General features: G+C 40.2%; 2 protein-coding genes across 14 annotated transcripts in view; one reads left to right on the top strand and one right to left on the bottom strand.

Moving 5' to 3' along the window:
- Nucleotides 1-15,237, bottom strand: part of SDCCAG8 (SHH signaling and ciliogenesis regulator SDCCAG8) — a 108,998-nt gene extending 93,761 nt beyond the window's left edge. Inside the window, exons 1-6 of one of the 5 annotated variants that reach the window (XR_006015212.1) lie at nt 14,671-14,943; nt 5,469-5,633; nt 5,280-5,362; nt 1,813-1,926; nt 1,282-1,407; nt 846-986 (exon numbers count right to left, since the gene is read on the bottom strand). Coding sequence is in view for 4 of the 5 variants with exons in the window: in XM_042023009.1 (XP_041878943.1) it covers nt 846-986; nt 1,282-1,407; nt 1,813-1,926; nt 5,280-5,362; nt 5,469-5,633; nt 14,671-14,737 (696 nt within the window). In the remaining variant the exon portion in view is untranslated. Of the gene's footprint in view, nt 1-845; nt 987-1,281; nt 1,408-1,812; nt 1,927-5,279; nt 5,363-5,468; nt 5,634-6,659; nt 8,692-14,670; nt 14,944-15,212 lie in introns of those variants that run through there. The other 4 variants (XM_042023008.1, XM_042023009.1, XM_042023006.1 and 1 more) reach the window with 4 other exon arrangements.
- Nucleotides 15,238-15,304: 67 nt separating this feature from the next.
- Nucleotides 15,305-27,653, top strand: part of CEP170 (centrosomal protein 170) — a 95,605-nt gene continuing 83,256 nt past the window's right edge. For 5 of the 9 annotated variants that reach the window (XM_042023000.1, XM_042023005.1, XM_042023004.1 and 2 more), the window contains exon 1: nt 15,305-15,497. The gene's annotated coding sequence lies outside the window, so the exon portion shown is untranslated. The remainder of the gene's footprint in view (nt 15,498-27,653) is intronic. The other 4 variants (XM_042023001.1, XM_042022999.1, XM_042022997.1 and 1 more) reach the window with 1 other exon arrangement.

Here is a 27,653-nt window from a genome sequence, read left to right as displayed (position 1 = left end):
TTACAATCAACATTATTCTCCTACTTTAAGTGTGGCAGATGAAGAAAAGAGCAATTACTGTAAAAACTAGCTTTCAAACAACTGCATCAGCGACCACTGAGGTCTTCAGCTCTAAAATAATAGCATAAAAATACCAAAACTATATTTTTCTATTAAAAAACCCCAAATCCCATATAATTAAAGAATTAAAGTACCCTATAAATTCCAGAGTACACAAATGCACATGGATAAAATATCTCAAAACTTTTCGATTAGCCAAGTTTTTCTCCCAAAAGATAGCAACACTACCCCACTACTTCAGAGCAAAAGGAAAATTAATATCTTCTGAAATAAAAAATACAGGAAGAGACAACATCATCTCTAAATTACTAGGACTCCTCTGTATCTCTCAAAGCACAAGATGTAATTCAGCTTAGGGAAAGCAGATTGCACAAAGCTATTTCTGTACCTTAGTGAGCCTGTGCTGCTCCAGGAGCAGAACAACTTGTTATGAAAGAGCTTGTGTGGAGGGCTACATAAGTTACACCAGCCAAATTCCCACCTGCTTGGGCGCTGTGCTACTCGTAAGAATCTCCAAAGTACAGTGAAGCCGTTATCTTTAAACAAGAATTATCTCTGGGAAGTCATCATGTGCAGATACAATCTGCCATCTGTGTCTAACTGCACAATAATATTAATTAGGGTGTAACGAGGTTTCAGAAAATAAAATTTGAGCTCAGATTAAGGTTCAGTCAACTAAAACTTCTCCTGTCTCTGTTACAAGGTTGATCATCAGAACTGGAACAACAACAAAGCACTGAACAGCTTTGCAAAGGTAAGACTCTGTGAAGCAAGGCAATACCAACCAGTCCTACAGGCCATTTTGCTTTGTCCCCAGAAGCTGCTGTAACAAAAGCCTGATCTTTGTTATGTGCTGCTGATGAGGTGACAGGCTGGTGTGTGCTGCAGTCTTTACCACCTACAGGCCAGGAGTTCTGAGTATTTGCCTAAAATAAAAGTATTAATGCTTCAGTTATGATTATGTAGGCTGGTTTTTTAAACAAATGTACTTATGTAAGTATTGAATTTTATAATCTTCAGTAGAATATAAGAACCAATAAACAAGTTAATTAGGTTAGCAACCTATGATAATGATGTTACCCAAGGAAATCCATGTTCACAAATTCTCATTAAATTTTGACTAAAATTCTGTTTGCAGACAACCATTTGTAGACCCTTCCATAAAAATAATCTGGCCAGATCCTTGAGCACTGATGAAAGGAACAAAAAATAAAAACTTACTGAGACATCTAGAAGAGTTTGTTCTCTCAACGTGTATTCTGCAGTTAAGAATTTCAGTTTCTGATGGAGCTCCTCATTTTCAAGTAAAACTGCCTGTTCTCGATCTTTCATTCCACACAACTCGTCCTATAGGATAAAGGAATTGCATTTAAAAGCTTCCTTAAGACGGCTGTCAATATTGGGATACATCTTGAGACCAAGGGTCTCGACTAACATTCTGAACTATTTTAACCCTTTAAGAGAGACTAAGAAAACTCAAAAGACAGATTTTGTATTTTTGCAGCTGAAATTCCCATAAAACTTCTTTTAAAAAAAATGCTAATTTGTATTTGTGATGGGACATAAAAATGTCTTCAAAGATCCTTAAAAGCCAGACACCAAGACACAGGGTAATGGATCTACTGAACTGCATTTGGCTCACTTTTGGTCATTACAGCAATCAATCTCAAGTCTAAGTGTAAGCTGCTTTTAATGCAATTCTTCATATTTGGGAGACCAGGGGTTTAGTAGGTCAAATATGTTGTCTGATACCTTGTAAAACTTCACTTCTGCTTCCAAATGGTTAATGTACTGCGACTGATCATTGATTACAGGAACGAGATCGGAAAGGGCTGGTAAGTCTCCAGGCACAGCTTCTGTGGGTTTCTGAAGGAAGTTAAGAATAGCATGTGTTACGTTCTGGTTTTCCATTGTTGCAGTAAGATGCTGCTTGCACACAGAATACAACCTACAGTTTTCTGTTAAGGATTCACAAAATGCACAGAGTTGTTAATGGAGTCTTCTCAGAGGAGCAACAGGTATATTTCTAGCACTAGCTCATGATTCTGGAGGAAAACAAACATCTGTATGCTGACCCCTACCTATTTTTGAAACTTGTACAATTCTAACACCTGTGATTTTGGGTCTGAAACATGCCTTTTTGTGCAAAAATATTCCATTATATACTTCTCAAATATAACTGAAGTCTAAAAAGACCAAAAATTCAGAAACCTACATCCTTGTTTTTAAATATTACTTTTGAAATATTCACCATTCAAAAAAAACCCCAAAGAAAAACCCCACAAATCAAAATAAAAAAAAGTAAACCAAGGTACTAATGGCTAGCTATTATTCCTACTAGTTATCTTATTTACAGATTCTGCAAACAATATATTAAAATTTCTTGTCCAATCTTTATAAAGGTATAATCCTTCAATCAGGATGAGGTGAAAGTTTCTAGCTACAAAAACCTTACAGTGAAATTATATCAAATATAAGTATTAGCTTTTTTAAAGAGGGGGACACTTGAAATATCTGGAACCAGGATTGCAGAGACAAATGGAGGATGTCCAGAACCATCTGAAAAAAATATCCCTTTAGAGAAGGAATTCCAAATTTGCAACATATTCTGCCTGGCTCAGTACACATAAGCCCCATGTTCTATTGACTCAGAATTCACCTTGATTTAAATTCCTAATCCTACTTTATAAATTAAATTTTAAAAAAAGGAATCACACTTGTTAAAGTATATATGATATAGCCTTGATAATATTTGTAAGTCAACTGTTTCTCTGGCTCCTATTGATCCCTCTCTCTTCTCAGAAAGCATAATAAATACCTTGCAGCTGAGACCTCCAGCTGCCTCCCTGAAAAGATTATACCACAGCAGCGTTAGAAAATGTGGAAAAACTCCATTTCTATTAAAATTATTTTTCACTGAAAAACAGTTATAATGTTTCACCTGAGAAACATCACTGCAATGTAAACAATAGTGCTAAAGAATGTTTCACTAAAAGGAAAATAACAGGTAGTACATTTTCTCAACACAAAAAGAGCAGAGGACCTCTGTGACTTTTTTTTACCTTTTTAACAACATAACTGTTATAAATTGATTATAAATTAATTCGGGATTTTTAAATTAATGTTCTCACAATATAATGTGAAACAGGGTGAAAGAACAGAGGTCAGGGGAGTCATGAATGTAAATTAGGCCAGATACTAAAATCAGAACTGAAAGACACATCTGATCAGTATGAATTACCAAACAATTATGCCTGAGTCTCGGAAAAGTCGTTCACATTCAAATACTTAATATTGAAAAGGATTTATAAACTATAAATGCTTAGCAGCATTAGAAGCCAGCATTCTACACGGTGACAAACAGTTTTGCCAACATCACAAATAATTTGGCCCACCTTGGACTTTTCCTGAATGCCTCAAATTTCAAGCATCTAAACCACAGAACTAGAGAAACTCTGCCACCCTATAAACTGGCAGGAAACAACAGGAATCCATCCATCACATCTCCAGCTTAAGAACAGTGTCAGGAAACGAGGCTGGGTACAGCTAGGTTAGCCAAAACCCAGCCAGCAGAACTGCAGTTGTTATACGAAGCAATCTTGCAGGGCCTTGACCTCAGGTGATGAAGCGTAGAGCAGAAGGAAAATTTCTGCCCAACCATCTGGGTGTAATCAAAGAAAAGATGTACTCATTTGATGTCTACTGCAACTTTAATCAATGGGAAAGAACAGGGAATTTTGTTAAGACAATATTATTTATATGTATGAAGTGTGGTAAAGGTTACTAAAGAGTATAATTTTCATGAAATGTTATATTTAGCTATAGATCCTGCAGTCATTTACTATTCAGCAGTCATCTGGTATTTCAGCATCACTCAAAGCAAAAGATTAAGGTTACTCATAACCTAAGTTTGCTTGCCTTGACCTTGGGGAAATTTGATTCTTCTTATAAAAGAATCATTTCTGCAGTGTCCAGTAAATCACCAGACAAGCTTGTATTTTATGAGGTTTTGGGCTTTTTTTTGGTGTGTGTGCACTTTTGCAGTTCAACATCTTTTTGAGCTTTACACGTTGTCTGTCTTCAGAACACTTTCATATCCTCAAGCAGATGGAGGACAGCTGCAAAGGAGAATAAAGTCACCACTTCACAGGATGTCTCTCACTGGAAACTTCAAGAGGAAGAAATGGGACAATGCTGTACCAATACAGTAAATTCCTATTTTTTCTCTGAAAACTGAAACTTCCCACTATAAGTAGAAAACTTCACCAAAGATGGAATAAAAGATTCTTTCCCTCGCTTCCAAGGCTAAATACAAACTGATACTGATTCATGTCATGCCAAAGTCAACCAATGATGCATTGATCCCTTGAGCTACAAAACACTCTTTCCTATGCCTTTATGAGGCAAAATACCTGGCAGGACAACCATACTAAACTCGTGGATCATAGAACACTCAGAAAAGTTAACTTTAAATGAAATTCCTTAATGTCAGAACAGTAGAGCTATGCTTCTTACACAGGCTGAAAGCAACACAGAAGGCATACAGGTTTTAGATCACTCTGCTGTTAACTTCAACAGCAAAGAGCTGTTTGTCTTGCTTAGTATAATCTAAAAATATTCAGTGTAGGCCATCAAAAGATAAAACTGCAACAGTGCCTTTGAATTATTTTTCTATAGAGGTTCTAGCAACTAGCAGCTGCTCTGTAACTGAACGGTGCATTGCACATACTTTGGTGCAGTTCTGCTCCAATAAAGCAGCATCTGAGAAGCCCATGTAAGGGTGTAAACAAACTTTGACAGAGGCCACTGCATTTTGGCAGAGAACTACAAAACCTGTTTTTGTATGAATGTCTCTAATTCTTTCAAGGAAAAGCATAGTTAAAGCACAAGAAGGACATTGAGAATCCTTAAGGTACAGTCAAAGGAAAACAGCGGATGCTTTTTCAGAAATTTTCCCTTGTTGTCTATCCCAAGTGTTTTCAAAACAAAAAGGATGGATGACCCCACTGTATGGTCAACAAAAGCGGAGAAAAGTCTAAACCCTGTATTATAGATTCCTTTTATTCCACTATGGTCATAAGCATACCAAGTTCTGGCCATAGTCTCAGGAACCTCCCATATTTAAGACTGTAAAAATGATTCAGTGTTTCTTTTTTCCCCTGTATACTACAAAATCAGCACTCATTCAAACAACACAAATGAAACCAGAAGAAACATACGTGTAATGACTTCTTCCTTCTTGAGGGAGACTCTTCACTTTCCATTCTTTCTTGGCGTTGCAACAACATTTTAAGTTGGTTAACTAGGAAGAGATAAAAACCATTATAACCAATAAATAATTACTTTTTCATTGAAATTAGTATGATTCCTCAACTTGTTTAAACCATTTGCTTTCGGAGTTATCTTACCTGCGTGACTGTGCTGCAGTTCCTGACTGGCTGCATTCCCACAGTCATCCTTGTCCCTGTCTGCATTGTCACTGCCCTCATCCACAGCAGACTGGTCAAATCCAATGCCATCCTCACCTTTTGCCAAGGCATGTTTCAGTTGAGAGATGCTTTCAATGGCACGTTCTAAAAAAACCCAACCACATCATTGGCCACAATAAGCAACACAAAAGAAAGTATTTACTGGTTGATATTTTAAATGGAAAAAAACATAAGAGAACTAAAAGCATTCAGCATGTGTCTAGCTAGACTACTTGACCTAAACTCAGACACTGGAAGCAATTATCTAATGCAAACAGCCAAAACAACTACTATATTTGCAAAACATTTACTAAACACTAATTTTTCAGAGAAGAGCGATAAATAGCATCTTAGCCCCTCAACAGCACTCTGCAGCAGCACAAATAATAATATACTTGACCCTAAAATATCTCCTAGCATATGAACCTTCCATACTTTTCAATGAACCTAACTCTCATGCTGCATTTTGTACAATATGCAGGACTGGAAACCAAGAACAATATTTTTGCATTTTAGTGGTGCCACCATATATTACAAAGCAATGTATCACAAATGAAACAAATACCTGAGTAAATGAAGTAGTAACTCAGCAAACCGAGCCAACATAAAACAGTTATTTAAAAAAGACCAATGACTTCTGAACAAGTGTGAAAAATAAATAACACCACACACGATTCTAGAAAAAAACCCTACAAACACAACAGAAAACCTCTATCCAGGTGAATAGAAATATTTTCAAGAACTGACTTACTGACAGATGATATAGTAAAGGTCTTATCTAATGTTCAATATATTTTTCTTCCTTTTCTAATTTTTTTATTTGATTCAGCTGACTTCACAGAAATCATAAATGCCAATCATAAATGCCATATCACTCTGATAAAGCTGAACATTTCCAATATGCCAAGAAAGAAATTTGAGCGATTTGCAGCTAAGAGATAAAAACTGAACTGGAAATCACAAAATATGGGCTTGGTTTTAGATAAGGATACATCTACTTTGCAGCACTGGACCTCAGACAACTCACTTATTACTTCTCTATTTCAACTGCCAATGTAGTTGTGAGATGGTTAGTTCATTTGCTCCCCAGTAAGCAATGTATATACTACCCAGAGAAGACAGAGTAGTAACCTGAGTAGTATGGCTTCATGCAATGTTGAACAAAGCAGGATCTCCAGGTTCTGCTGTAATGCCAAGTGAACCAAGAAAATGGCCCATACGTCAGTCACAGAGCGTCAGTCACAAAGGGTGAGACAGTCCTCCAACACCCTTCACAGCCACTTCATGGAGTACAAGGACACTTGTTTGTGTTTCTCCTCAGTAATGTCATAGTCATTTGTGACTATCAGTCACAACTCCTCTGAATCAGAAAAGTTTCATTAATAGTTAATAATTTTAATTTAAAACAAAACCCCACACTCTCAAAACCTCACTTGACTTTCAGAAACAGGAAATTACAGCCATTTTCTTCGTTTAGCCCTGAATTCTTTGCAGGGCTACTCTTCCGTAAGACTATAACACTATGAAACTTTTAGGTATAAATGCCCACAGAACAGCAATTTCACTCTTGTAAGCCAAGGTTATAAGGAAACATCTTTTATTGGAGTAACTGCTACAATTAGAAAAATGGTAACCTTTCCAACACACATCTTTAATTAATTTTTACATGCTTGTAATTTCTAAATTGATATGATGCATACATAGCTAAAAATATTTCTTGTCACTGGCAAAAAATCCTTCAAATAATAATCACAGTTAAGCATTTGCTAGGTAGAATTCAGAAGACATGCCTCAGAATATAGGTTGCTGTAAAAATGTTAATAGCTCTTTTCTTCCAAATAGAAAGGTAAATAGCAGTTCAAGTCAGAAAACAAAAGTTAGATAAGTATTTCAGCCTTCACTTTATCTGTATTTTCAAGTTCACTGCATCTTGACTGAAGCTCAGAAACTGATATTTTCCCCACTGAAATGGTTTCCACCATTTTTTCAGTCTTCTTTACTTGGTTGCAACTTACCAACAACTTATAAAATACAAATAAGCCCCCAAAAAGCATTATATTTAAGAACATGTTCTCAGTCCAGTATGCCAACCATCACTCTTTTTAGCAATGCTAATTTTTAATAGTAACCTGACCCATTTCTGACCTATTAATCTTTTCTCAGCACTTCTTTTTAAAGGCCAGTTATCTTAGGGCTCACATCACCATTTCTGGTTTCTCCACCCTTTAATGGACTTAATGTAAAAGAAGGCATAAAAAGCATATTTTAAACAGTCATAATTTAGTAAAACAAACCCGAATACAATTCACAAGGCAATGACTCAAAAAAGAAGGGTTTAGGTCAAATATTTCACTTTTGGCATACTTGAGGTCTTCATCCTTTCTTGAGCATTCCAGGATGCTATGAGGGCGGAAGAGCTAATTGAGAAATGGCAGAAGTATCTCCCTGATGCAAATGCTAAGATACTTAGTGAACTATGTTGCAATCATTTGTTGCCAAGAAGTGTTGTATGTCATTTATTATGTGGTGTGTCATCTGATAGCAATACAGCTCCTTCATTTCCCCATTCCCTGTTGATGTCTGTCAGAGAACCCCAGAGTATCAATATTTGCTCCACAGCCAGGGGACAAACAACAAAGGAAACCAAACCATAACCAACCAAGCTCATATATATTCATTTTCCCAGAACTTCTCTCTCTTTGTAGTATTTTGAACTCCAAGCTACTACTTTATCCACAAGGATAACACAGATCTTCTTACACTCTGTCCTTTTTTCCCATAAACATACAGGGCAGTAGTAGTGAAACACATTAAAACCATTATCAGTGGCACACTAATGCAGTTTTTTTTGGCTACGCTTTCCTGCCTCTGAAATAATGTCACCACACTCTTGAAAGTGTCATCAAGTATTTGCTTTAATTTCTTAAAAGCTTGCCTATTTCCAAAGTACTAGTGCTGCTGCCATAGGCAAAACACTCACCACTGGGAATTAGGAGGTCCCAGTGGTGTGGCTTTACATTCACCAGATACAAAACAGCCAACACTTACTTCACTAAGAGTTGAACTGGATGCCTAAAAGGGAATAAGTACATTATAGCATTTTTCCAAAGTAAGGAACATGAGTTTGGGCATTAGGATAAAAGATAATGCACCAATGAGTAGAAAGATTGTTTGTTGTTTCTGCCAAATAAATATTCTAATATTAAAAATATTCTTTTTAAATACAAAAGAAATTGAAAAAACACCCACTGTTTAAAAGCAAAGGATAAAAGGATGCAAAACCTTTGTTTAAAGACAATATGATTAATTTTTTAATTAATTCAGAAGCAATTAAGTTCTAAGTGTTTCCACATTCAATCTTTTTTGGTTAAGCTCCTCCTGTAATAGTACATTTTATAGAAGCATGGTCTCAGTGAAAACATACTGCAAAAACTGCTCACATGCAGCACTATGATTTTGCGTATCAAAATCAATCAGCATCGTACTTTTCTATGTCTTAACAAGACTCTACAAAAACAATCCAAACGTGTTCCTGTTCTATGATAAAACATCACTGAAGTGCTATTTCCTATTGGAACAGCTGAGGATATAAATGAAATTGGACTCATGTCGATGAAACTTCAAAAAATAAAACTTACTTACTATTAAGCTCTTTGGTTTTCAGTGTTTAAGAGATCTGACATGATTAGGTAAAATGACAAGCTAGCAGCCAAACTTGAGGGATCAAACTCAATACATAAAAAAGACAACTGCTCCACGAAAATGCTGCCAGGTTGCCAACTATCACGTGTAAATCCCAGGCAGCTCTTGCCTGGGACAGGCAGACAACTTTTCTAACACTTCAGCAATACACAGCTGACCAAACATCAAAAAACCAAAATATATTACTGCTTATTATTTAAAGGATAGAAGCAACAAGTGATCCTGCGGTGGCCAGTTAGCCTCTGGGACAAGGGACAGAGAGAGTTCTCGGTAAGACAGTCCCTGGTACCACAGAGTTCTGTCAGATCATGGTGTCAAAAGAAGCCTCTCCCCGAATGCTTTGTTCTGTTATGGTAATCTACCCCAGTTCTGCATTCCTGGCTGGCTGTTGGCCGCTCTGCCCCCTTGCTACCTAATATGTTCCATGCCATAGAAGGTTCTCCACTCCAGGTTCCCCCATTGGCCTCTGCCCCTCACCACTCCCCCAGAGCTTCCCCATGGGTCCCCATTCCCTAGTCCTGCCTTGTACCCCTGTGCCCTCAGATCATTGGTTTCTGCTGCTAGCCCCACGCCCGTACTTAAGCTTGAGTTCTTCGTTGTTCTGGGTCTTTGCCTCTAGAACCCTCCAAAGCATGGTAGGAATAAACTGCGTCTGTGGAAATCTATGCAAGACCCTTCCTGCCTCTTTGCCATTGAGCCATATTACTGCATCTACCCGTGCATTTGTGCATGCACACGTGTGAGCGTGTGTGGCTGATCCTGCTGAGCGGCTTCGCTTTGGAGACGCTTTTTAGAGATCGCTACACCTCGCACTCCGGCACAGAAGCTGCAGGGCCAGAGACAGCGATATGATCCTAATCCAGGATCAAGACCATACTATTCCAGGTACAGAGATATCCTATCCCTCATTTCATCAAAACTTGAATGCACCTCTGGACTAGACTAAGTCCAATTAAGTATAATACTTTAGACAAAACCAATAGAGCCATGACTGAAACACAAGTTAACATTCAAAAAGCACATGACATATATTCTACATGATGAATAAATACACGTCAATGCCCTGAAAGAAGCATTGATAACTACAGTTATTTGCTGTATTCACTGTCACTACAAAACCTAAGTAGTACTCCCTGGAAATATAATATAGTTATCCCTTTTTCCAGAAAAGTATCTTTGTATAAATATAAATGGTATATTTCTTTTTTTAATATGGGATTGTCAATAATACTCCTGAACAATTTTTTTTTTACATTGGAGACACATCAAAGATCCATTCAACTTGTCAAAAGAAAAAAACATAGAAACTAGAGTCAGGAGACTCAGAAGTCAAATACAACATGAAAAAGGTAGCTATATTTCCAAAGTAGTCATCAGCTTTGGGGGAAACAAAACAAAACAAAACAAAAAAAAGGTCAGTGTAAGAACAATTTGCCATTGAAGTCAAACCAGAAAAAAACCCCAGAAGGCACTCAACTGGGTTAGCATTGCCTAAACAAGAGATGTTTTTTCAGGCACGGCACAGAACTCTTTAAAAAGAGTACTCCTTTAAATGAAAGCACCAAAGCTACCTCATTCATGGACTCGGAAATGCCATAGAAAATACTCTGGGAGCAAAAGAACCAATCATCCAAAACAACAGAATTGCCTGAAAGACGCGAAAAATAACTCCAGCTGGTGGAGGCATTAAGCAACATAAATTGAAGAAAACAAGTGGCAACTCTATGAAAAAGTTGTAAGTCTGTCACCCAAAGCAAACAGTCCAGTTCTAATAATGTCTACAAGAACATGAAGTTGGCTGTAAATTCAACAAACAGCATCACTTTCTAATATCTCATGGTTCCCAATCAGCAAACAGCATTAGAAAATTAAAGGAATTACACCGATTCTTTAGGTCTTGAAAAAACCCAAACCAAACCACTGTAGAATTTTTGTGAAACAGTAACTGACAAAACAGACAACTAGACAAGTTAGTGAAAACAGAAAGAATAAGTCAATTTAAAAAAAACTTCCCTGTCCAAAATTAGATCAACATTTGCTTCTATTGACAACTAAAAATCTAAAATATAGTATCATATTAACTCTTCTGGGATAGCATTTCAGTCAAGTAACTGCTGAAAAATACTGAAACTGAGAATTTGGTTATAAGATTTTTTTTTGTTTAGCACATCTTGGAACTTACTTTACTTCCCATTCTGACATGCAGCTATTCTTCTTTATTGGCTGCCAAACACAGGTATGCTACCGTGGAAGTAACACACTATATGGCAGTTTTGAGACTAAAAGTATCCTATCTATCACTACCTGTGCTGCTAGGATTTTACATGCAGCAATGAGCACCACCAGGCTGTTCATTAGTCAGGCCTCAAAAGATCCCAAGATGTGTGAAATGCTCAGCTGTTTCAAAATAATGAATCCTTTTGATTTGGTTTCTTGGTCTCTATTGTTGCTTTGTATTATATGAGAAATAGGCAGTTTTCAGCACAACTTTTACCAAGCTATCATCTTTAAAACACAGGGTTCTCTGGAGCTGCAGCAGTCATTGTCACGAGTTCCTAAACCAAGCGCTTTATGTGGAGCATAAAGCACTTGCCTAAGGTATAGAAACCTTCACATGTGAAAGCCGCATTGCCCAGTTCCTTTTGACAGATTCTCCACCCCTAAAAGAACATTTTATGTTCAGAATACCTAGAAACAACTGCTAGATAAAAATAAAAAGGCTAAGCAAAAAACAATTTAGAATGTAATTCTTAGCTGCTTCAGTGTCACAGCTAACTTGTTGTGATGGAAACTGGGCCACATACTCATTTTTTCTAAGATGGCTTTGACTTCCCATCTCTCCTGTTTTATTTTTGGAACCACATAAAACAGCCACAAAATGAAACTTTATTTGTAAAAGTCTTATATTTTCATCTGTTTCTCTCAGAGTTTGCATCTCCGTTCTCTGAAATATGTAGGACACTGCACTCAGCAATGCAGTGGAATACAGAATGTAATTTCCCCAAGTTCCTAGGGCAGACTAGAGGCAGACAGGATGACTGTATCAGGCTCAGTACCTATAAAGGATGGTTTGCCCCTCCTTTGCTCCTGCTCTTATACGGTCTCAGGTCCAACAGTGAGCCAATGCTCTTTACTCAAGAGGCAGAAAACTCAACATTAAAAATAAGCTAGTAGTTCTCTGTTCAAACCAGAAATATGCCAGAAACAAAGAAGTCGACTCTAAATAGTCTTCTCAATTTACTGCTGTAGAAGAAAAGGGGAAAGTCACAGAAAGGCATCATGCTCTGGTCTTGGCGGTGGTGTAGTAGAAGGACCACTGGACATTCACATTATGCCTGTAAATTTTCAGTTATTAACGTGCATACAGCAGCACACCACTGATTCTCCTTTGCAAAATACCTCTACTCCCCTGAGAATAACTTTTTATTAGAAATATTATCTCCTAAAGTTCTTAAGGTTCATTTGAAATTGTCTCAATTACGTGAAAGTTTACAAAGTAACCTAATAACCCCAGCTGTACAAATACCACCCTCTTAACTCAGTGCTACATGCAGCATTACAGACTTACATTATACAAGGTCAGGAAAAGCTACATTATAGAACCTTGGTTATTTTATCAAAGCCTCTCTGTTGAGCTCCAAGACCAGTTAGGTCTTAATCAGGTTTTTCTGGTCCAGCTTTCTGCCCTCTGGCCACCAGACACAGTTTACTGAACACTCAGGCTCCCTGTCTTCTGAGGGATTTCCCTTTGCAACAAAGGACACTGCACTGAAATAATCAGTTACTCTTTCAGAACTTATCCACCCTTCCATCAAACTGAGTAAGGCTGTAAAGTGATTCTTCTGGTGTCCAGTTCTGGGTGGTGAAAACCTGTTGCCATGAGCTCAACCTGGATCCAGATAATGTCAAGCATTACAGGGAGGTTAAGAATGCTTTATTTCAAACACATCAAATAATGCTCAAAGCATGTCACCTAAAATTGTAGAACCCAGATGACAGGAATTATCTCAATGGGGAGGAAAATCTCAAGCTGCATAACTGTATAAGAGAAATAGGTAAAGCATTAGATTTGACAGCTTTGAGAGTAATGATGACCTGTTTGTCCTACAGTGAATTCCTAACACTGGTAGTAATGATGTGAAAAATGCTGTACAGCACAAAAGAGTTAAAAATTGTACATCACTGAGAAATAAAGAGGTTCTTTGAGAAAAGAACGGAACTTAAGTTATATCACCCTGTATTGGGGCTATGTTTGTGCATCACCATATTGATTTCTCCTGAGAGGCACCCCTGGATGAATGAAATCAAAACTACCTTCGCATTGTATGAAAAGAAAATTCTTGTTTCCAAGAATGTAAAGGGGAAAGGCTCATCAGAAATTCACGTTCTGAAATTATTAAACAAATATAATGGATCCAGTGTAAGGGAATCCAGTTAGAAAAAGAAAAAATGAAAATAAGTTGTCTGAAGAGAATACATGCATCCAGTGTATCCATTAGATATGGTCAGCTCTAATAGTCTTACACACAGTTAAACAGCCCTGATATTTGTCATCCTAGCTGTTCTGCAGCAACTGTTAACTGTAAGCGTCAAGTACCATTACCGTGCCCATTTCATCTACAGGAAAAGTAAACAGAAATTATTCCTCGAAGCTCTGTCTTCTGGGACAAATGAAATCCATCGCCAATGTAAAGAACTGATGCACTTTTGAGAAAGAAAGATAAAATACTTGCTGAAAATCGAGTATCAAATAGCTATTTGAAAGTATTTCCATTGTTCTATCCTTTCATCTTTTTTTTTTTTTGGCAATGTTGTTTCCTATGACACAGGAAACATACAACAGGCCATGTGGGGGTGCTGTGCTCAGAACACAACTTTTCGCACCAGAACTTCATTTACCCGCAAACTATTCACTGGCTTTCTTCAGAATTCGGACATTACCTTGCCCAGGCAGTGACAATCTGAAAGCTGGTAAAGCCCAGGTGTCACGGCTGACAGATTCAGGTACTCTCTGTCAGGCTATATACCACGCTTCTTGGACTAAGTGGCAGGTATGAAAACACTCGATGACGTGGGAAATAACCACTCTCATTAGAATCCATTTGTACCCTCATCTTTACCACTACTAGAATCCGATGCTTCAAGGATGGCCAAAACCCTCACACGAACCAAACCCGCGCCCGAAGCAGCAGCGGTCCTGCCCGAGCCGAGTTACGGTGAGACGAGCGCGTGTCACAGCCAGACCGGCGCCGGCGATCGGGTGTGGGGAGCACCAGGCGCAACTTCCGTGCTGCCGCCAGCGGCGCCGGCAGCCGCGCGCCTGTCCCAGCCCGGCCGGGGCGCTCCGCGGGGCGGGGGCAGCCGGGCGCGGCGCAGCCCGCCGGCAGACCCAGGCGGCGGCTGGAGCGGCCCGCCCTCACCCCGCGCCGGTGCCGCTCACCTCGGAGGCGCCTCTGGTACCGCTCCAGGGACTCCTCCAGGGCGCGCTCCCCGCGGGGCGCCCGCATCAGGACGCCGCTGGCTCCCGGGGAGCAGCCGGCGCTGTCCCCCGACACCGGGGGCTCCCCGCGGCGAGGCTGGGGGACAGTAATTCCACCCGTTCGGCCTTCCCGCTATGAGCTCTCGGAGGAGCCACCTGTGGGACTCCCTCCGGCTCCTGATCGCCAGCCCTTGCCGCCGGCCGCCGCAGCTGAGCCTGGCAACGCCGGGAGCCCGTCGCGCCTCCCGATGGCGGGAATGCCGCCGCCAGGCCTACAAATCCCGGCATGCACCGTGTTGCGGGAGGCGGAGCCCCTGACCCCGCCCTCTCCCGGCAACGGGGGGAGGGTGGTCGCCGCAACCCATCTCCCCTTTGTTGTGGATCGCGGCCGCAGTCGCGCCTGCGCACAGCACATCTCGTCCGCCTACGCCCTCGGGCCGGCAGCGGGCTCAGCGCCGGTCCCGTCACGGCCGGGGCGGATCGGGGCGGGAAGCGCCGTTTACCTCCCGCCATCGCCCGCGCGGGGAGCGCCCACAGCCCGGGGAGCGCTATTGTCTGCGGGCGGCGCAGGCGCAGCGCGGCCCCGCCGCCGCTCGGCCTCGGCGCGTGCGCCGTGCGGCGCAGTGCGCGGTGCCGTTACCCGCCGCTATGTGCCGGGAATAACGCCGGGGCCGTTGCCAGAGGGACACCGAGTGCTCCGCCCTCGCTCCCGCATCCCGCGGGATGCCGGCTCGCTGAGCAACCGCTAGCGACGGCCCCTCCCCGGCACGGCGAGCCTCCTCGGAGGGGTGAGTGAGGATGATGCTGCCGCCGCCGCCGCCCTGGGCTGCGTGTCGGGCGGGAGCCGTGGCGGGGAGAGGGGCCGCGGTCGCGCCGCGGGTCCGCCCGGTGCCTATTGTGTCAGGAGGTGCCCGCCGGCCGGGACGCGGGCGGCTGCGGCCGGCGGAGGGGGAGGCAGCACGGTCTGGGCACAGCCCGCTCCCCCTCCCCCGTCCCCGCCGGGCCCGTCGGTTGCTCCGCGCCCCAGCCTTCCTTTCCCCTCGTCGGCGCGGGGGGATCGCCGGTGCTAGGAGGCATCGCCTCAGGCGGGACGCGGACGGCATCCCACATCTGGCATTTGGTGCTGCTGGATGCCGCTTCCCGCGGCTCCCTGGCCCTTTCTGCCCGTGGGGCGACCCCGGCACACCCACCCATCCACCCAACCCCGGGGCTGCGCAGCCTCCCCTCCCGCGGGCGGATTTCCGCGGTTCCAGCGGAGACGTTTCCAGAGGTTTAATTTTTTTTTTTTCTTTTTTTTCTTTTGGGTTGCCCTCTTTCACTGACTGCCCCGGGGTTGGAGGCGGCGTGTTTCTCCGGATTTAAAAATCAGTGACGCCCTTCGTCTGGGATGCGGCGTTTCCCCCCTTCTCCGTAAAATAATGTCTTCTGTGAAAGGGTGATGGAGATATTCTGCGGGTTTCGCCTTTTCTCGTATTGCGCATTTCCACCCGACGAGTCAGGTCCCCTTCTTCCCAAAATATCTTCCCGAAGGCGTGAGCTTTTCCTCCTTCGAGGCGCTTCCAGGGAAAAACATGGAATCAGGGTTTTTGTCCCCGATGACGAGGAGCGGCCCGAGCCCACTTTGTGTGCCCGCCGTGGGGACGAACGGGTTACTGCGCTAACAAAAACCCGATGGCGATTTTCGAGCAGAAAGCGGCGTCGCAGCGGAGGAAGCGGGCGGGCGGGAGGGGCGGGGCGGGGGCGCCCCGCAGCCGCCGGGCAGAGGGGCCGTGTGAGCCGGGAGCGGCGGCGGGACCCGGGCGGGCTGGGCGTGCGCTGCCTGCCAGCATTTGCGGCCGTGTTTTGAGCGCTTTTTTAACGTAAGCCGACAATTAGCCCATCAATGCTCACGGCTTGATGGAAAAAAAAGTGAGATGTAGATGCTATGCTGATGAGTTGCAGATACATAAGGACTGCCTTCTTGTGACAAGCGATTAGATAGCATCCACTGATCTGCACTTGGAGGAAATTATTTTCTTCCCTGTGAAAGCAAAGGTACTCATAAAATATTTAAGTACTTTGAAAGAATAAAACCTGTTCTAGCACTGCGATGATCATCTTTTCTCCTTTGGAATGCCATTCAAGGCATTGTGACAGCGTTCTTGGCCCTGGGCGTGCGTCTGTAAAATGATATGTGGGATGGGACAGTTTTTGTAAACTGAACGGAGACAGATTAAATATGCTGTGATTTCCTATGATTAATTTCCTCTGGGAATTCCTTTATGTCCAGATGTTGAGAAGTCTGTCTTGCTGAACTCTGCTGATATGGAAGCTCCTCAACTTTAAATTTTATTTAATGGAGAAAAAGTTAAATATAAACACTGCAAAGAATCTTCCTTCACTCTTTGATTATCACTTTTTTAAACACTTTGTTACCTTCATGTAAATGTTCTGTTCTGTTGGCTTTTTTTTTCCCCTTTGTCTGATGAAGGTCAGGAAGGCTGGCTGAATAGAGAGAGTAGTGCAGCTGGGGATACAAAGCATTTTGTCAAAATATCAAGAATCTAGACATTATTTGTAATGGATCAGATAAAAACGCTTTCTTTAATTCTTTTGAAGAGAAACCTTCTGACTTGTAAGTTGTTACCAAACTTTGGCATGACAGTGCATTGTTTGGGGAGTGGTTCTGACATATGGCTATTTCCCATGTTTAATCTGACTTTTGAAAAAAACAGTGGGTTCACAGATTGTGTTTCATCTGCTGTAATGGACTTGACAGGCAAAATTTCTTCAAAATTCTGGTGATAACATACAAGTCAGAAAAGAGCCAGGTTATGAAAATGAACTGGTAAAGTCTATGTCTGGTTGTAGGTGAGAGCTTGGAAGCTTTCTCAAATGCCTGGAATGAAACCCAAGGCATGAGGAGTTGCAGAAATGGATTTTGCAGTACCATTTCCAGTTCTTGCAATTGCAGAGAGAAGGTATTTAATGTATATTGATACCATAGTATCTCCTTGATTCTCTTAACAGGACAGTGTCCATGTTAGCACTGCTTTTCTTAGCTTTGCAGGCAGAATGGAACTGCGGTACAACAGATTGTTTTTACTTTAGCTAGAAAGCAAAGAAAAACTGTGAAATCCTGTTTTTTTCTTTAGAAAATTGTGAACTGGGGAGTCAAATATGGAAGACATGCAGATAGGTTTTCTACAAGTAAATTCTGTCAGCTTCTAGCACTTGTGAGATTGTGAAAGGACGCAGTGATACTTCCCCCTTTTTGAAGGATATGCTACATAATGTAGTAAAGATTGATTCTGTTGTGACCAAGAGACTGCAATTTGAGAAAAGGAAGTTGTTTGTGACTGAGGGATGGAGCTTCAAGTCTGCTAGCTGGGAGCTGGGGTTAGATGTGTTTATCTCTTCTAAGGTGTGCATCTTCACTGCGCTAATTGAGCCTGTGGGGGCCTTTCATTGTGTGGTAGGTTTGTGATGCTCTTACTGAGCAGCTGCGCGTCTTGCATTCTAGTATTGATCCTTGCGTATCCACGCATTTTCCAGGGACTGGTCTACTGAGAGCAGCTTCCTTCAGTGCACAATGCTAATGTTTCCCTGGATCACAGTCTAGCTAGGGCGTTGAATGGGGCAGGACAGTATGTGATTACGTGACTTAAACTGTAACAGTGTAATAATGCATGCAAATAAGGGTGGGAAGAGAGTTGTTTAAACAACTTCATGTATGTCTGTTGTGCAGTTATACATGCATAAAAATATTAAAAAATACTAAAATAAATTGCAAATGCCTAGTTCTGTCCTGTAGTTTAATTTCCTGACTCTATTGCCAAAAAGCTGGGAGGCTGTTTTTATTCTACAGGTGCATTTGTAGGTAGAATGATCTTTTTAGTTAAAATTGTGTTTGACCTTCAAAAACCCCTTATATTTTAAATTAGGATATATAATTTTTTATCATATATTACGTCAAAACTAGCTTGTCCTAGAGGTTTCAGATAAAAGCCACAATTATATTTTAGTAGATTTTTGACATAATTAGATTGCAGATGGGGAGACCTGTGTTTGGGAATGTACTCAGTGCTGCATCACTGAAATTGAAGTGTCTCCTGCCGGCTCTTCGATTGTGGGTGAGAAGTAAGGGAGTGGGTGGATATTAAAGAGGCTGACTCGTCGTTCTCATATCTTAATGCCTTTGCATGGAGTATTCCCAGTTACTCCTTCTTCTTTGGGTTTGGTACAGCATGGCTGCACTGCTTTGTTGCAGTGACTCTGGTAGTTTTCGAAGTACATGAGAAGTTAATTCACTCCACTACCCCAGCAGAACACTATTTCTTTTTGTTTTGCTCTTTTTTTTTTTTCCTTCCTCCCTTGGATTGGCAAATTGAATTATCTTATTGTGTGGCCAGATGAGTGCCAGAGCAAGTACACAGAATGGGGATGGCAGTGTCAAGCCAGGAAGAGGGGAATACTCATTTTTCCAGTAGCAAAGATACATTTAATCTACTTTACTGTCCCATATGGATGTCCACTGCACCACTGCAGGCTACTGCAGTCAGAGAGGAGGTGGGTTATGTATAAATACAAGAAAACAAAAAATTAAGATACTGTGTTTGTTCTGTTAGTCTTTATTTGAGTTCCTTGATATGTAAAATGTCCACAGCCACAAGACTGAACATTCAGAACCTATCACTGGAAGAAAAAAATGTTTCTCTGGAGAGTAAACGTGAAAGGAGGTAGAACAAGTAGTTCTGTTAAGTGTTGTGGCCTTTGTACTAGGATAAGCAGGATTTTTGTTCAGGCTAATGTTGGTATCTTCTCCTTTGTGGAATTTAAGGATATAAATTTTCAAGTATTTCCATAGTTTTGGCTCTCCTATTTACTAGTTTTGAGGTGTGTGGGTTTTGTGAATTGTAGGAAGGTGCTAATAAGTAGGGGTTTAGAGAAATTGTGGGGTTTTTTATTCAAAACAGAGATTAAAACATGGTTTTTCTTTTTATTCCCTGAATAGAATGTGATAAATTTTTTACATGGGAGCCCAGCAAATCCATCAGCTTTGTTTCTCCTTCTCTTCTTCTCCTCTGAGAAATTGTTACTGAAAAAATAGACTTTTCCTTAGCTAGGTGCTTTTCAGAGCTTCAGCATCATGCACTGGTGGGTCTAGTGGGCTGATTCAGCTGCAACAACTGCAGCCCTCATACTGTCTAGCTTTTTTGGTTGGTTCTGCTGCTTTTATTGCAAGGTTTGGTGTTCTTGTAACAGGGTCCTCTGTTTTCTTGCTTCCATTGTTTTGAACTAAAATGTTTTATATTCTGATCTAGTCAGTGAAACTTAAGATGGTATTGTCCTTGACAAATAGCTGAGTCTTCTGAAGTCTGTGTGGTGCATTTTCCAGATCTCATTTTGTACTTAATTCCAAATAAAATTCTGGTTCTGCTCATTTTGTTTCTTTCCAGGAAGAACTGCAATTATTGAGCTTTTCAGAGACAAAATAACAGAAGTGGTGCCACTCCCTGGCATTTCCAAGATGTTTCTTTGTGCATGGAGTATTTAGTTAGTCTTCAGCTGTGGTATATGAAAAACTTGTAATCAATCCATTAGCAAGTCATTATGGTCTGAAAGTAGTAATACACTCAGTGCGTTAAATCAGATGTACTTGCAACTTTTCCCTCAAAATTACATGCCCAAATAATTTTGTTGATGATCTTTCTATTCATTTGCAAATATTTGGCCATCTAAATACGCATTCTATTCTGTGTTCAAAACCAAAGCCTTTTCAATTTTCTCTTATTTGTCTTCTCGAAGTGGATTGCATTTCAGAATTTGGAAGAAAAATGCAGGAAGTTAGAGTGTTGTGATACCTTTTCAGTTTTCTCATAACATACATTTTTCCTGCTTATATTAATTCTACCTTCTCTCTACCCTGTGACCTAGCTCATTATTTAGTCCTGTGCAACTGTATCATCACAGGAATCTTGATGTCAGGAATTATTCTACTTAACTTCATAGTTTAATTTAATAAACAGAAAACACTTCATGGGTAATATTGTAGTTTTACTTCTTTTTCTTTTTTCCTTTGGAGTTTTCCTAAAAATGACCACATAGATGGACCTCTGTTCTGACTTACACTCAGTATCTTTTCTCCAAGAATAGGTATAACCTGGTGCCAAGGCAGAGTTGAAAAAGGTGCAAGCAGTATTTGGTAGTTTCTGCTGAGGCATTGCTAGCCTCTCATCTATTTTCTGCTTCAAACTTTTGAGTCAGACATAGTTTCTGTTAAGGATTGTTCCTTCAACTTGTTCTTAATTTCTTCAACTGAGTCTTGAAAAGGCAATTCAATAAAAATGGCCTAATTTTTTATTCATGTTCAACTATAGATCAGCCTAATTCAATAATTAAATTATTGGTTTTTTACAGTTTTTTTTTAATTGCAAAAAGCTGTCCCAGTTTTGTGAGATTAATGATGATTACTCTTCTGGCCATCCATCTCCTCTTTCTTTAAATGGTCATGTTTTCTTTTTATTGTACTTGGTTTCCAGAGGGGATAGTCAGGTAAAATGAGGGTGAGACCCTTCTTGTAAGAATGACTTTTTGAGGTGATTCACCAGTCAAAAGCACAGCTTGAATTTTAGCTTTAAGTTGACTGTGAAACTGGCTATTACAAATATTTTTTTAATTTTAAGCAGAAATTATTCAGGAAGGCTTTGAGGAACCACTGAGAACCCAGAACTTTTTGTTCAGCTTTTGCATTAGCAGAGAGTTTTGAACAATGATGGCAACTTATTGACATAAGAATTACGGAACCTACATTTTTTTCCTGTTACAGATAATATTGCCCTCGGTGGTCATTTTGTGTTTGTTTTACTTTTACAGTTCTTGTTGATGGACAGAATAAAAGGTCTCTTTCAAAAACTGTTTTTCTTCTAAATATTGCTCAGTCATCATGCTCTCATAGCCATTTAAACATCATGCTGATTATTTTATTGGGCCAGATTGGTGATAATTGGGTAGAGCCTTTATTTTGATGAAGTCATTGTAGACTTGAATCTTTAACAGCCTTCGTGAAATTAATTAGTTCTAAGTATGCCATAATTCCTGCCTGTTTGTTTAAATAAATGCTTTTTGTTCAAACTATTAGCATTTTGGTCACAAATTTTCTAGCATATTTTTAATTAATCAAATCTTAATTAATCAGCTTTTAAATTCACCTTGTGATCTCTTTTTAGACAAGGTCCAGTCCTAATATATTACAAGGAATCCTATGCCTAACTGTTGCTGAGTGTTCTTCGGAGAGGTGCAATTGCATGCCCACTATCAGTCCTACACATACATATTACATAGCCTATCAGAAAGAGGCATGAACTCATCAGGGTCTGAAATGAGGATTGGAAGCATATGGGTGTTTTTGATCTGAAAACAGATTCCTGATGTAGAGAATTGTCTCCAGTTGTTTTATGGGGGGCTTCAGTGAGGCTTCTGATGAACATGCTTATTTTTTTTGCTTTTTCTCCTTGTTCTGCAGATAGTACTGTCTGGCTTTGTTCTCTTTAGTTTTTGTCCTAGTTGGAGAACAGTAAGAAAGATAATGTTGCTGGCACAGAACTGAAATTAGTGAAAAGGAATAGTTTGGATATAGTCAGTAAGAGTATTGTGAAAAAGAATAAATATTTAAAAGAAAAACCCTACCAAAACCGAAACAAAACTAGAAAAAAGAGCACCAAGAATGAGCAATGGAAAATACATTCACACAAAAAAATACCAGGTTGAACTTAAGCTTGGACATAGATTGAGTCAATCACTTGAAAGCCCAGATATGTCACAAACTTTTTTAAAATTCTTTTTTAAGTTTGGCAGAAACGATATTTGAAATAAGGTTGCCATTGCAGAAAATGTATCATTGTTTCCATGATCATAGTTTGCCACTTTGTGCTGAATCTTTATACCCTGTTTGTTTTGTTGGCTCTTCTTCTCATTCAGAATTTTATTTTTAGCTTCCTCAAGCGTGAGTAAGTTTCTGTCTGTCTCAGGTCTTAGTGCAGTCTGTGGATCTTCAGGTGCTGCAGATGACTGCTGTGTATGGCAGGATCTGTTCTTACACAACAATACAAAGCCCAATATAATTCTGTTGCATTATATTCTTTACCTTGCTGTAGGAAGTTTATTGCTTGTCATTAACCAATATTGTCTTTTTCTGTTTTCCTGTAATGACTGTTACTTTCTCCAGTATTTGCAACTTCTAGATGACGTGTCATTGTCTTGCAAACTGTATGTGTATTTTTTCTACCATCCCTTAAACAAACACACCTCGCTTTTCTCCATTTTTGTGGCCTGATTGTGGCTATTTTCTTTAGCACACTTTATTGGCAGCTTCAGCTGTCGGAGTGAAACGTGTTAGGTGTTGCGTTGTTGAAGCTGCAAATAGCAACAGTCAACTTCCGCCTTAGGGCGGACTCATACTCCAGTCTGGTTTGCATTGAACTCTTGGAGGATTGTCATTGCACGTGGATTGTTTCAAAATGCTGCCTGGTTACTTGCTTCGAGGAGGTCATGGTTTGTGACACAACTAGAACTCATTTATGCAACAATCACCTTTCAATACCTGCACATAGCTGAAGTACTTTAAAAGTTTTTTTTGCTCATCATGGCTTGAGTGCTAGTTTGTTAAGAAGCGAGAAGTTTCTTTCTGCCAGCGTTTCTGATGTTGCTTTTGGTCTCAAATTTTACTTGCCTCATTTATGTACCCCACACAATAACCATTTTCAGTTGGTTTGGTTAATATGACTGGCATTTACTTAAATGCCTGAGAAGATGAATTCCTTTTGATGTTGTCTGGACAGCCTATAGCATATAGTCAAGTCTTTTGAAATGTGGCAGTAAAAATAAAGGATGAACCATCAAGACGTGAGAGCGAACCAGGAAGTCATGAGTCATTCCTTGTCCAGTTGAGTCAAATGGAACTCTTTAATTTCATTAAAAAGTATTAATATTATCAAATGTACTACTATATTTGTAGTATAGTTAATGAAATTACTTTGAACAGCACTGTGGGACAAGACTAGTTTTAAGAGATTAAGATCCTTGAGTTCTTGGATTTTGTGAGTCTTTCCCTTGGTGCAGTTTCATTGCAAAACCAATAAAAGCATTATGCTTTGCTATTTTTATCTTCTGTGGTTTTTGAGGGACAATGCCATTGGCCTTCAAAAAATTTTACTCAGTAATATCCATGTATTGTTTTATTTATGTAGTTATTTTCATAGGAATTCTTCCTTTCTTTCTGTTCAATATACTTATTCACATTAGGGGTCACTGATCTAAAACAGATTTAGAAGACCAACTGCATTATTGCATCATGAGATGAGAGACTAAAGATTTGATCATTGGGTGTGTTACAAAACATGGTTGAGCAAGTGAAAAAAGAATAAAATTACACACTGAAACATTTCACAAAGTATATAGTTTTAATCTGTAATGGATAAATACAAAAACCTACTTTATATTTGAATAGTAATTGTGGTGAAGCACTGGAACAGGTTGCCTAGGGAAGTGGTGGATGGCCCATCCCTGGAGGTGTTCAAGGCTGGGCTGGGTGGGGCCCTGAGCAACCTGCTCTAGTGGAAGGTGCCCCTGCCCATGGCAGGGGGATTGGAACTCCATGATCTTTGAGGTCCCTTCCAACCCAAGCCATTCTGTGATTCTGTATTAATAATACTTACAGTTCCTATAGGTTCATCTAAATATAGGAAGTCCTGTGAGGCTTAGGGAGATTTGGTGTAATTGCCTTGTGTTCTCGTAGCAGCCTAAGCAGAGCTTGCAACTGACTGTCCTGGTCTTGCCCTGTTCTTCCCTTTTCTCCCAGCCCCAGCTGCACAGCCTCATGTCTTTTGCTTCGGTCCTACATTGGTGTGTAGCTTCTGGGAACCATTCATTTGTTTATGGGAGTGGAGAAGAGCACAAGAGTTATTCTGTCGCTAGTTGAACGTTGAAATAGCCCAGCTCAGCTGCACAGGCACATGAGTCCTGCAGCCAAAGCAAAGGGAGGAGTCGTGATTTTGTGGCTGAGGTGGGGCGAGAGGGTTGGCATCCTGACAGCAGAGAAACTGGCTTGAGTTAATGTGGAACTGCAGCTTCTTCACTTCAGCATTTATATGGTGAGGGTTAAAATTGCTCATTTGCCTGTCCATTGAATCTTCAACACTAGGGTTGAAAATAAGTCAATACAGTAAAGTTCTGGATATGCAACCAACTTATGACAGGGTAATCTGTGCATTAGTGGTGTATATATTAATTTTGTATTGTAACTCCTACTCCATGGCAGATGCAGGGAACACAAGGTACTTCACACAAAGTAGGATGCTTGAGATTTGCTGTAATACAAGCAGGAGCTGCTAGTGAGGAAGAGGTGCCACACTATAGATTTCACATCCCATACTGCTTCTATATTTGCATCTTCAAATTTAATTAAGCTAACTTCCCCATTTCAGCTAGTAAAACTTAGGCACAGGCTGCTTTATTCTCATAAATTCTGTATACACTGGCATTTTACCAAATATTAAAAGCTGTGCAGAATCTGAAAATAAAATGTGTTTTCTTTCTCTTTAAACGAACCTGCAAAACTATCTGAAAAGCACTTTAAACTTGAGGATAAAATTTGAATAAAAATCAGTCTTTGGAGCTCTGTTGTTCATAGAGTTTTTTTAACTACTTAGAATGAAAATACAAATAATAAAGAATAATTGTTTGGTCATGATTATTCAGCATTCTTTTATTTTTCAGCTGCCTGTCTGCAAAAGATTGCAGGTTGATAGTTAGTGGTATATTCTAGACCAGCTGTTTTCTAACTGTAGAGTTCAACTTCCATGGATGTATTGGTGGACACAGTTGGACCATTATTAATGAAACATCTCTTTAATCAATTATGCTGCTTGTGTGTTTATCTTGCAATGCCATGAGAATGCACTCATTTTATTGAAAATGCTTGTGTGCCTAGATGGGGTGGCCCTTAACCTGTTCATCTTGGGGACCAAGTACAGGGAACATTTGTATTTTTCTCTTTTTCTCTCCCTCCCTCTAGCTTGCAGTAGTACATGGCTTGTGCATTCAAGGCTAAAGGGGAAAAAAAACCACTTCTGAAATTCTGGCAACGTTGGGAAAGCGCTTTGCCTTTGATTTGAAGTAAAGCAATCCTATTAAGATAAAATAGAGAGAAAAACATATGCAGGAAAACAAGTAATGTCTGGTTTCTTAGGGGTGTGCCCTGTATCCCAAACTGTGCTGAACCTCAACATGCACATGAGCTTGCTCTTGTTCTGTGGGGAAAATTATTTGTTCTATTCCCACAATGTTCTGTGGGGAAAATAACTTGAGTGGCAAATGTGCTGCAAAGGCAGCGAGAGCACAAAGGTGCTGTGTGAGCACAGGTCAGCCAGCAGGCTGTAAGGAGCTGGGAATTGTCAAACTTGTACCACAGTGTTTCTAGTGGGACAATGAACTTGTTCTTTTGAACTTGTTCTGCTCAGTGCTCCATTTTCTTGAAGCTTTTAGGAGCTTTGTATCTCTGAAATCTCCAGCTCTCTAAAGCTTGCTGTAGGGAGGAGCAATTGGTGGAAACAAAATGTTTGTTTAAGCCTTATTTCCTCAGGTAACTAAAAATAGTTTCAGTAAGAGTTTTAATTGCTGTGTGGTAGAAGGCGAATACGTTTTTAGAATCCCCTGATGCACAGGAGCTTCCACCTGAACATGAGGAAGAACTTCTTTACTTTGCAGGTACTGCACACTGGAACAGATTGCCTGGAGGGTTTGTGGAGTCTCCATCACTGGAGATACTCAAGAACAGTCTGGACACAATTGTGCCATGTGCTCTAGGATGACCCTGGTTGAGCAGGGAGGTTGGACCAGATGACCCACTCTAAGTCCTTCCAGCCTTGCCCGTTCTGAGATTCTATGAAACATAGAATAATTTAAAGAATACAGGATGTGAATTGTTCCAGCCTTTAAAAATGAAACTCATAATGATGTATCTTAATCAACTTCTTATGTTCTTGTCCATATTTAGTTCCATCTTAAAATGTTGTAAAATATTTTTGGTAAACCAGAAGATTATTTCTCTATTGCAGCGGCATGGTCAGTGTTGCTTAACATAGCTTTTTATGCAGCTGGGCTTAACTGAGTTTGAAGTCTAATCCTTTTGTTGGAGACATAAAATTAGTAACTTCTATAGTAACTGTGGGTAGTTCTTAAAGTAATCAAAATCCAAGCCTTCAAACTTGTTCACTAAAGTGCAAACAAAAAGCATGACTTGATCCTTTTTCGTGGATGGGGTTACAGTACCACTTCCTCTTTTGTTTGGTTTGGTGCCTGGAGAAGTATGTGTAGTTTGGAGTTCTTCCCATTTAGCCTTCCCTTTCACATCTTTTCCTTTTATATATTGATATTTTTTTTAAGGAGACAAAATTATTGAACTTACAGCAGAAAATCTATATAGATCTCCTCCCATGAAATAACTTGAATTCCAGATTTCTGTCTATTGAAAGACACACTTGCATTAATTTGATAGGCTTTAAAAATATTTGTACTATGATACTAATAAAAGCATTTTCCAGTGGTTTCCAAGTATTCTGAAATTTATCAGATTTTCACTGTAGCATTCTGCAAAATATATGCTAATGTACCAGCTCAAGTTTAAGTCCCCAGTCATTCTTAAACCAGCTTATCAAGTCCACATGAAAATAGTCTGCTTACTTAGCAGTGAGGACTTCTGATTGTAATTTAGTTGAGGGGTTATAATCTACCTGCTCAAATAAGTTCTTGCATAAAAATTTCAAGCTCTGTATTCACTCTGTGTTAATTCTGAAAATTTATTTTGATAATTCACTTGTATCTGTTTAATGACATTTAGTAAATAAGAGAGTAAAAGAAATAGAATTAAGGCTCACCATGCTAGTAGCTATATTCCTGTTTGTTGG

This window comes from Corvus kubaryi, unplaced genomic scaffold (assembly GCF_017639235.1).
Source record: "Corvus kubaryi isolate FWS band 111438036 unplaced genomic scaffold, C.kubaryi_AGA036_p1.0 37232, whole genome shotgun sequence".
Classification (NCBI taxonomy): domain Eukaryota; kingdom Metazoa; phylum Chordata; class Aves; order Passeriformes; family Corvidae; genus Corvus; species Corvus kubaryi.
This window is presented reverse-complemented; position numbering and strand designations above follow the sequence as displayed.